Genomic DNA, 11685 nt, shown 5'->3' with positions numbered 1-11685 from the left:
TTTCTAACATGGAATTGGAATTCGAGGTTGAAAGTTCTTTTTACAAGTTAATGTCTAGAAGGACAGCCGAAAACACAATAGGCAAGGTCTTCGTCGATGGCAGTAAGACGTTACAGGAAATCGGCGGGTGGTCGTCCTGCAGAAGACAAGAGGCAGTTTTATAATGTCCAGACGCGCGCTCCCTCGGCATCGTGGCCAAGTAGCCTCGAGGCCCCGAGTGGTGTATGAGAAAAAAATACAGATGTTGCTCTAAGAATATACGAAAAGAAACGCGACCTCCAAGACACTTTCCCATGCAGTTTTTCCTTCCCAAAAAGTATTGACCATGAAAGAGTGGGGATCGACCTATTACGCCACATCGATCCTAACGAGGGAGGATCAGTTCAACAATATCAGTCGTCCTTTCCGAACGGTGCCCTTTGCATTCTACGAGCAAATAGAGTTCATCTTCGGAAAACTAAGTTTTAGTTTATTTAGCGATTACGTAGTGATTATTTAGTAGTGTCGCGTATGTCGTCGTTATAAATAGTGCAAATTAATTATTGTAAGTTTTATTAATTATTGTAGGTTTTATTAAGTATTGTAGATTTTATTAATTATTGCAAGTTTTATTAAATATTGTAGATTTTATTCATTATTGCAGGTTTTATTAAATATTGTAGGTTTTATTCATTATTGCAGGTTTTATTAAATATTGTAGGTTTGATTAATTATAGAGTGTTAGTTTTGTGTAATCTATAGAGTGTTAAACCCAACGGAGGAACAGCTCGCGGGTCTACTTAATCGCGCAGTGTGTGAACATTTTTCGCGGTCGGGACAATCGCGCAGTGTGTATGGACATTTTTCGCGGACGGGACAATGGCTCAGTGTGTGTGGACACTTTTCGCGGACTTCTGTGGTGTACGTGCGTGTGCGGATTAATTTCATGGATACTCGTGGACAGGACAATTGTGATACGTGACAACTAGAGGGGGCATTAACCCTCTCTACTCGATAATATTCGTAAGAAGATATTTACATTTCTTGCGAATTTTATCGAGTAATCAGAGTTAATGCGATACAAATGGATTCGACTCAAATACCGCCGGCACAAGTTATCGACATCTTCTACGAGGTAAGTAAACAGCTGTTCTAGCGACTGTTCCTGCACGTCGTTGAGTCTTTAAAGTGACTGTACGCCCCTGTTGAGCCGTGATCCCTCCGTGCGCGCGGATTGCCATGATTTCGGTTAATTTTTAAACGCTTATAACTAACAAACGAAGCATTTTTCGCAATTTCGTTATTCTTGATTTTCGTCTTATTTTGCCTCAAAGAATCACCCCTTAAATTTTTTCCCACTAGTTGTCGAACACCCTGTATACATATATACAGGGTGGCCCACATAACTCTTAACAGCTCAATATCTCGCAAACTATGATCGATTTTAAAGTTCTTGAATCTGAAGGGCCTTTCTATATAACTACATAAACGTGAAGTGGCCAACCACCTCTTCCCCTTTAAGGGTGGCGGGGGTACCTTTATAATTTTAAATAGAACCCCCTATAAAACGTTACATATGTAGGTTCTACAGGAAAGACCAAGTAAATTTTGTCTAAAACATTTTTTTGTCAGATATTTCCATGATGAGATATAACAGTTTGAAGTTTCGACTTGTAGGTACTTGATGCGCTCGAAAATTGCGTTGTTGAATTATCTGACTTATATGAAACGAAAATTGCGTTATTGAATTATCTGACTAGTATGAAAATATCTGACAAAAAAATGTTTCAGACAAAATTTACTTGGTTTTTCCTGTAGAACCTACATATGTAACGTTTTATAGGGTGTTCCATTTAAAATTATAAAGGTATCCCCGCCCACCTTAAAGGGGAAGAGGGAGGGCCACTTCACGTTTATGTAGTTAGAAAGGCCCTTCAGATTCATGCAATTTAAGACGAAAAACTTTAATGTGTCACAGCCGACTCTATTATAGGCCCTTCGGGACTGTAGAGGGCCAGAATTCCAGGAATACTACAATAAGGAAACTCCAATCACCTGCGCGCTCTCCCCTCCATGTACAATTTAACTCGAATCGATTGATCGTAGTTCCCAAATTCACCGTTATCATACCCTAGAGGGCAGCAGAAGATCCCTGATTTTTTGCACGATCGGTATTTCAGAACATGAGACAGGAACTCCCATGCGATGATATTTCTATTCTATGATATATCTATTCTATATGATTCTATATGTAAATCGTCGGTGCTTGAAGTTGATTAAAGTCTAAATACATTACAAAATTAAAAAAAAAGTATGTATCTTTAAATTGTATTACAAAATTGTCAAAGTATGCGTGTACATATTTTAATTCTATGTATCGTTAGATTTTGCCGATCGTTTTATATTTGCTTCATTTACATAGTGTATAATGTAATTACAAGAAAGTATTAACTTTCTTTTTGGATTATCACTTTTTTTTAACCTTATTCTATTACACATTTTCTTGTATTGTTATATACGTGATAAAAACGTAGTAAAAAATAAAATATATAAAAGGTCCTTATAAATAATAAAATATTTAATATTTTATGTTACTTAGAATGGTTTCAGTAGATATATCTCCTAAAAATGATGGAGGTGTATTAAAGGAAATTATTAAAGAAGGTATTGGAGATGAAACTGCACCACCTGGAAGCAATGTAACAGTACATTATACTGGTACTTTGTTGGATGGATCAAAGTTTGATTCTAGTAAGGATCGTAATGAACCGTTTACATTTGAGCTTCAGAAAAGAACGGTCATTAAAGCTTGGGATATTGGTGTTGCTACCATGAAAAAAGGTGAAGTTGCAATGTTTATCTGTGACCCTAAATATGCATATGGGGCAAAGGGTAGTCCACCTACAATTCCACCAAATGCAACTCTTAAATTTGAAGTAAGTTATATTTCAATTGACGTATTTGTATATAATAAAATTTTATCTTTATTACTGACATGTTGAAAAAAAACAATTAAGAATTATAAATATTAAACACTAGTTAAATTTTTTTCAATACTAATACTATGGATATGTGATTTACTTTTGTTTATTAGATTGAAATGATTGATTGGACAGATGAAGATTTAAGCCCTGAGAAAGATAGAAGTATTCAGAAAAGTCAAATCACTAAAGGAAAAAAGTATAGTGTTCCAACAGAAGGATCATTAATGAGCAGTAAGTATAACTATTGAGTGTTCATTTTCCAGTGTAAATAACATACTTCATTATAATTTTATTCTTTTTGTTTAGTACATTTAACAGGGATGTATGATGGTAAAGTATTCGAAGATAGAGATGTACAGTTCTGTCTTGGTGAAGGAGAGGATTCTGGTATTGTGGAAGGTGTGGAAAAAGCCTTAAGCAGCTTCAAGATTGGAGAAACATCAAAAGTGAAACTTGCCAGCAAATACGCATTTAAAGATGTAGGAAAACCAGAATTAGGCATTCCTCCAAATGCAACTGTAGAGTATATATTAGAATTGAAAAACTTTGAAAAGGTAATTAGTATATAAAGAATTATGTAACGTAACAAGTTGGAAATATTTTACATCTGTTAACTCGATATGTATTCTAGGCTGTGGAATTTTGGACTTTAAAGGATGATGAAAGAATAGAGCAAGCTAAGATTTTTAAAGAAAAAGGAACAAACTATTTTAAGAAAGACAAGTATTATTTAGCTATTACAATGTATAACAAAATTACTGAAGTTTTAACAAGTGGAAATTTTGATGGAAGCCTTAAAGAAGAAAAAGATAGCCTTATGTTATCTGCATACTTAAACCTTGCTCTGTGTTACTTGAAGACAGACAAAAATGTTGAAGCAAAGAATGCATGTAACCAGGCCCTAGAGTTAAAACCAAACAATGAAAAGGCACTATATAGAAGAGGACAAGCTTATCTTGCACTAGCATCACCTGAAATTGCAATTGCAGACTTCCAGGAGGTATTGAAAATAGAACCAAAAAATACAGCAGCTGTCAAACAGATTGGAGTTTGTAATAATCTTATTAAGAAGCACTTAACAAAAGAGAAAAATTTATATGCAAATATGTTCGAGAAATTTGCTCAACAAGATAAACAGGTTTGTGAAAAGTAACAATGATTTTACATAATTATGCATTGTTAATTTTTCATTTTTCATTCATGTATAATGTATAATATTGAATGTTTCGTTTTCTTATGATATGTTTCATCATACATTGTTAGTAATGTCACAGAAAGAGGAGAAGCTACAAGAGCAAACGGATGTGATGAGCGTAGCATTGGGTGAATGGGGACAAGAAGAACGACCTGGAGGCAGAGATGCAACTGCCTTCGAAAAAGAGAATCCTAATATACTCATGCTCAATGCTAATGGTACTGGCGAATTTCAGGATATGTAAAATGTTCTTTCCTTTCCTGATACTGTTTGTTCATTTTTGGTGTTCTCATTTTTACCTGCCAACAATCTGAAGGTTTCATCAGTTATTATTTTCTGATACCTTTCAAATTGCGTATTATTTCGATGATAAAACATAAAACTGCATGGCCATTACATTTATGAACTGTGACACATGATACAGAGCCTTGTTATCAAATTGTACATTTAAGAAGAATCACAAATTTCATTGAATGTAACTTGATTTGTTATCATCTTATGCATATCTCATATGAAATAAAACCATTTATCATGAAAATAACAATAAGGTTTATATATTTATATTGTAACTTTAATTTATAAATTTAGTTAATGTAATTAGTACCGATTTAAAAATGTAGATTTAAAGTTATGATGCTTTTGTTAGTACTGTTATGTGTGATTCATTCCATAAAATTATAAATACAGTATAATACAACTTAATAATAATATACAATTCTTGAACAAGATTGTACATTATTACTTTAAATCGCCATAATTATCAAAAATTTTTTGTTACTCCATATTAACACGTTCCTGTCGCTTGATACACGGATGTTTAGACTAAGCATATTATCACTTTGCGGAACATACGAGAACCAACCTAAAGGCCTGGACAGTGAACGTGTTAAACACATCTGGTAAGTATCATTAATTATAGTTTTTTTAATTTATGAAGTCGATTAAAATTCTCATTTTGATTATATACAGTACCGGACAAATGTTTTTGAACAAACACCTTTTGCTGTAGTATTTGAATTAAGGATACCATTGATATTACAATAAGTAATTACAGCCTATGTTGCCTAATTGTTGTTTCGTTAGGTTGACCACACTTCGCTTTATTTTTTAAGTGACCTCGTTGAACAAATTATTTTTTTATTCAATATACCATCGATTTCGGATGCTCAAGCGTTGAGGAACTATGGATGTGACGCTCCATTAAAGCAATCTGATTTTTTGTTTCAAAATTGTTGGCAAACTTTTACCTCATACCATCCTAGAATGGATAAAATAAATATACAATATAATGTTCTTGTGAAGCTCATGTTTCAGATTACAATGTACGCTTGCAAACGAAACGTCCGATACTTTTAACATATGTATATATGTATTATGTTAACTGTAATACATGATATTTCCGTGAATCGTGTATCACACACAAACAGAAAAACGACTGTGTTATACGAATTCATTATCCGGTACTGGTATACTAATGTTTTTACTGCTGGTGAAAAATATAGAATGAATTTGTAATCTGTAATTAAGTAAAATAACAATATGGTGATATATATATATATTTATTTATTTACTTGTTTACAAAATACAGAAGAAGAAAAGTAAATAGTGATTGGAGAAAGTATTCAATCTGAATTGAATTTTAATCACTCTTAGATTATAAAAAAATTGCAGACAACTGGGGTATGTGTCTCAATTACGGAGACTTTAAGTCAGTTTGCGCAATCAAGTATTTATTAAAAAATACTGCTACATAAATTTCATATTGTGAAAATCAATATCTGTTGCTAAACAATTCGTTTTTATGAAGGAATTTTTTTTAAATAAAAAAAATTAAATCTTTGTAATGTATTTAATTACATAAAAGCAGATGTGTTTGTCTGTATTACGGACCCCTTTCAGTAGCTGCAGATGTATTTCGGTGCCCCAAGTTTCGGAGCTTGTCCCTGTTTCGGTGCCCCATATTACGGTGTCTTGAATGTCGCTTCTAACCTAGCTTTCGTGAAATAGGGCAATTTTTTTCCTCTCTATTATAGAGGAAACGGTTTTTACTTGGAGCTTGACTGATGTTGTTACAGATTAGGTTCTACCTATTTATATACAACGATCGACACGCGCTTCACTTTTGGTTTAACGAAAGTGAGGTTATGAAGAAGACCTAAATACGCTTGGGGACTCCATATAACGTACGCACAAGACTGAAAATCACGCGGTATTACGGAATTTACTTAAAAATAAAAATTAAAAGGATTGTAGGTGGTGAATTTAATTTTGTTAATTACACTAAACCTTTTTAGGATATAATATGCATTTTATCCGGCGAAGATGCTGTTTATAATTGATTTATATGAAATAGTTCAGTACATACATATGCAGTTCTTAAGGTTTTGGCCAAGAAATTCTATGAAATCACCGAAAGCGTAATGCATATATTTTAATAAATACTTAAACTATAATCACATGTTAAAATTGTCGTTTTTTACTTTGAATCTTATTTGTTAATAATTACATTTAATTAAAAAAATTTTATTTATGTTTATTTATAAATGTATTTCTTTTAAATGACGATTTTAATACAGAGGCTCCGTAATTGGGACACATATGTACTTGTTTTGTCATTCGTTTTGTTCAGAAAAAAATATACTCTGTGATTTTACTTATATGTACAATTTTTTGTAATTTTTATTATACATATGTACATTTCATCAATTCAATGAATTTTACATCACTTTGTATTCAACTAGAATACGAGGTCATTTATTATTTTATAATATTCTCTTCAAATATCGATATTGTATGTATATAAAAATAACAAAAAACAAGTGCTGAAGTTATCTTGCAATTTTATTGGCAATTTTCCTCACTTGAAATGATTAAACCAATGATATGTCTTACTGTCTATTAAAGCTCGATCAGTGACGATTAAACAATACACGCCTTTGCACGCCTTTAGGGGAGCCACCTGGAGCAACTAAGAAACTCCGGAAACTCCTATAAGTCTCGTGTGGTCTTTATTAGTCGTCAGGATTCGTTCGAAGTCGTCTGCTAAAAGTGAAGTGATTTGGAAAATAATCATCCGTTAAGATGCCTAATATTATAAATGATGTCAAACTAGATTTTAAAGATGTTTTATTACGTCCAAAGAGAAGTACATTAAAAAGTAGATCTGATGTAAGTAAAAATGATAAAGATTTACACATTTATAAATATCTACATTCTTTGTCAAAGGTTTTTTCAAATGAAACTTGAGCATTATGAATAGTGAACGTAATTTAAAATTATAATGACTTTACACGCCCAAGTTTTTCATACAGAATGCGTGACAGAAAACTACTGTTGTTTATGTATTCATGTAACAAAAAATGTCCTTAGAAACATTTCTTATTACTATAAACGTATCATTTATTTTATTTGTACAAAATTACAATATTATTATTATTATTATCATCACATCATATTTTAGCTTTTTAATAATATTCCGAACGGCTAATTATAACTTTGCATTCTTATTTGATTTTACAAAAATCGCTTATGGATTAGTAACAAGAAACATGTAATATACTTTTAGGTTGATTTGTATAGAGAAATTACATTTCGTAATTCGAAACAAACTTATAGAGGAATACCTGTAATGGCTTCGAACATGGATACTGTAGGAACATTTGAAATGTCAAGAGCCTTATCAAAGGTATGTTACAATTAATTAATGTTTTAGTATAGAAAAATAAGATATTAACATTTATTATTTATAAATTTCTGGTATTATATAGAATAATTTAATTAAATTAAATAAAATATTATAATTAAAGATTTGTTCTTTAGCATGGACTGTTTACTACTGTTCATAAATATTATACACCAGAAGAATGGAAAAATTTTGCTAATGAAAATCCTGAATGCCTTAAAAATGTAGCTGCCAGCTCTGGTACTGGAAACGAGGATTACGAGCGATTGACAAGCATTTTAGCAGCCGTACCTGAACTGTCTTTCATTTGTTTAGATGTTGCTAATGGGTATTCGCAAAACTTTGTTGAATATGTTAGAAAAGTGAGATTTGAGTACCCTAATCATACAATAATTGTAAGTAATTAGATTATTTTTCTTGAAAGTATCTTACTTATAATTAAAAGATTGATTATTTAGTACTAATATACACATTATATTTAAAAGTAAAAACTAATTGCTGCCACTGTAGGCAGGGAATGTAGTAACTGGAGAAATGGTAGAAGAGCTGATACTCTCTGGAGCTGATGTAATAAAAGTTGGAATTGGTCCTGGATCTGTATGCACAACACGAATGAAAACTGGCGTGGGATATCCACAATTAAGTGCTGTAATCGAATGCGCAGATGCGGCTCATGGTTTAAAGGGGCATATAATTTCAGTAAATTTGATTACTCAGTTCCTTTAAAATTATGTCATAGAAGTATAAGCACACAGTGCATCATTCTAAGAATATCTTTTAGGATGGAGGTTGCACTTGTCCTGGGGATTTGGCAAAGGCTTTTGGAGCAGGAGCAGATTTTGTAATGGCAGGTGGTATGTTTGCTGGACACGATGAATGTGGAGGAGAAATTATAGAAAAAAATGGGAAAAAATTTAAATTATTCTATGGTATGGCCTCAAACACCGCAATGAAAAAGCATGCTGGAGGTGTTGCCGAATACAGGTTGATAACAACATGTAACAGTATATTAATTATGGACGTACTTTGCATTCTTTATTCTATTAAATGTATAATTTGCTTAGGTCTTCAGAAGGAAAAACTGTGCAAGTTCCTTATAAAGGTGTAGTAGAAAATACTATTCTAGATATGCTAGGTGGTTTACGTTCTGCATGCACATATACAGGTGCAGAACGATTACGGGAATTACCTCGCCGTGCTACATTTATACGCTGTACGCAACAGCTAAATCCTATGTATGGTCCACCACCAGAAGTCTGAAATCTCCCTAACAATTTAATTTATTGTAGTACAGATTTAGGGAAAATGGTTTACTTACTGGGTGAATTAATATGTATGTATTATTTGCTGGCAAATAATATTTATATAAAATTTTAGATCCTTGAATTAACATAGGTGTACATACGTTTTGAGAGTAATTTTTAATTATGTTGAATTCAGTAAGTCAAAAAAAGCAATGTCTGCTTAAAGCACAAATACACACTTTATTATATGATTTGTATTTTCTCCATAAGTATTGCACATTTAACTGTACATACAAACATGTGTACTAGTATACGTATTAAAACAGAGAAACGAAACTTATACATAATTCTGTTTACATTCTAAAGTGGTATGACATCTAACAAATTTATCACATATTGTTGTTCTAATGGTAAAGTTGCAGAAGTATAAAAACTTAACTTTTTAGGATAGAACAAAACTTCTTTGTTACTTTCGTGTAAAATCAACTTACACTGATTTTATTCATCAACTATATCATTTATATTTATTTTTTGTCTATTTGCATATATAGTGAGAAACAAATAAAATCATGCATTTACCTCAGATTCGTAAAAATTGCAGTTTTGCATCATTAGAACGACGATATGTACAAATATATAGTTAATTTACTTAAAATACATGTTTGTAGTACAAAATATGTTTGATATGTTATTCTATTTAATATATGAATACCAAGTAAAGCATAACATTCTACAAAATATCAAATATCAAAAATCAAAAATTGTTATGTACAAGTTTTGAGCAAATTGCCAGTAATAAATGACAAAAGTTGTCTAAAAAAAACCATAGCCATTTGTTTCCGCATTTGACATGGGTTTTACAGGCAACACTAGCTGACAAAATGGTAAAGCGATGTAGCAGAAAGCCTTGCAACATGATTTATGTCAAATTGAGGGCAAAACCAAATCAAGGTTTGCACAAGCCAGTTGGCTGTATGTGTTGGTGTCAACTTGCTGCCTATGTTGCTGCCAGTGTAGCGAATCTTGCATAAAACTTGTAGCCATAACTTTATAACAGGCATTGGACAAAATTTGGCTTTGTAAGTTTAGCTGACTGATGGTAATTCAGTAATCATTATTTTATTTATAATAAAATTAGTATCCAATATAGTTTGTTCAAGAATGTTTATACATACTTCCCTTTTAGAAACAAACCTCTTGTTACGACCCCATTTGTTTTCTGGTGTAAGACTTGTTGGCTGTCATCGCGTAAAGCTTCTCTTACCTATTAATTGATTTCTCTGATTAGAAGTAATGGAAAGTTTGTGTCATCTTTGTTCCTGAAACATTTTTATTACTTTTTATGTATTCTTTTAATTTCAAACACAATGGACATTATTCTTAAAAATGACTTGTATAAAATCGAGTTCATATGATTATATTAAATTTTTTTTATTAATTCATAATACAAAATGATTTTGTTATTTATAAAAACATTTGACAATAAATAAAAAGAAAATTAAGTAATGAACATGTTTACTTCAATGAACTGCAATTAATGTACGAGGACATAATACTAACACACAGGTTTAAATACAATCTCTTATTATGCTGTAATATAAAACAAAAAAAACAAATGATTTTCTCTAACTTAAGTATACAGTACCATGTTGAAAATATTACCCATATGATTAGCTTTTTGAGTTATATTTATGCGAGTTATATTTATAAGAGTCTTGAAATGTGTTACATACACAGGTTCAGATATATGGTAAAAAATGATTAACAATGTGGAAATAAAATTATATCAAACCAGTGCCATTTTAACTCACTACTGAAACAAAAAAAGGAAAGCAAAGTTTATATTGTTTTCATTTTTGTCACTTACAAATACTATAAAAAATATAGAGCAACATTAATTTTGTAATTTCATTAATTGCATGGATGTTAAACACAACCAAAGAAGATTATACTTTAATGAAGTAATATTTCTATAAAAATCTGCTAGAAGCATATTACTTATTGTTATGTTATGTCTACATATACATATGTATAAGAATTCAAATAATGTAACATAATTAAAATAATTATATGAACAGAACATTTAGCCTGAAAATTAAACATGTACAAGGCTGAATAAAATAAGATTTCTAGAAATCGCACAAAAATGTTGCATAGATTATCTATTATTATGTATATATTAATATTATATTATTTGTTATGTATATATAATAAAATACGCTGATACATGTATTAGGATACTATGTACCTTTGAATAAAGTATAATGGCTTTTTATTATAGTAGTAGTGCAAATTATAAAAAATTACTCAAATATGAAGAACACGGATTGGTAATGAGTATTGGTCAGAAATAATAGTTTTAGTTTAAGTTTATACTACATACTCAATGAATGCAATTAATTTATAACTGGAGAAAAATAATGAAATATCCTGGGAAAACGACGTCTGTACTTTCATTTTCATAGCTTACTTATAATTTTGTTATGTAAAAATTAGATTTGTTCCAAGTACATATAAGTAAAATATTAGACAATATTAAATAACAAAAATACAATAGCAGAATTACGAATTACTCTGGGAAATGTCTTTTCTTCTTAACAC

The 11685-nt window shown here is 31.1% G+C and overlaps 2 protein-coding genes across 3 annotated transcripts; both read left to right on the top strand.

Moving 5' to 3' along the window:
* Positions 1–2579: 2579 nt before the first annotated feature.
* On the top strand, positions 2580–4638 carry LOC107189441 (FK506-binding protein 59). Of its 2 annotated transcripts, none has more exons than XM_015577973.1 (5): positions 2580–2915; positions 3074–3194; positions 3270–3517; positions 3595–4101; positions 4238–4638. In XM_015577973.1, exons 1-5 carry the CDS (start codon positions 2580–2582, stop codon positions 4400–4402), a joined length of 1377 nt encoding a protein of 458 aa, XP_015433459.1. In that variant the 3' UTR covers positions 4403–4638. The 2 variants fall into 2 exon arrangements, with proteins under 2 accessions (XP_015433459.1, XP_015433460.1); XM_015577974.1 differs by having other exon boundaries at positions 4227–4300.
* A 2601-nt stretch (positions 4639–7239) lies between these two features.
* Positions 7240–9205, top strand: LOC107189443 (GMP reductase 1-like). The gene is made up of 6 exons (XM_015577975.1): positions 7240–7326; positions 7724–7843; positions 7978–8235; positions 8351–8539; positions 8622–8824; positions 8905–9205. Exons 1-6 carry the CDS (start codon positions 7240–7242, stop codon positions 9098–9100), a joined length of 1053 nt encoding a protein of 350 aa, XP_015433461.1. The 3' UTR covers positions 9101–9205.
* The last annotated feature ends 2480 nt before the right edge of the window (positions 9206–11685 follow it).

This window comes from Dufourea novaeangliae, unplaced genomic scaffold (genome assembly GCF_001272555.1).
Source record: "Dufourea novaeangliae isolate 0120121106 unplaced genomic scaffold, ASM127255v1 scaffold148, whole genome shotgun sequence".
Lineage (NCBI taxonomy): Eukaryota > Metazoa > Arthropoda > Insecta > Hymenoptera > Halictidae > Dufourea > Dufourea novaeangliae.
This window is presented reverse-complemented; position numbering and strand designations above follow the sequence as displayed.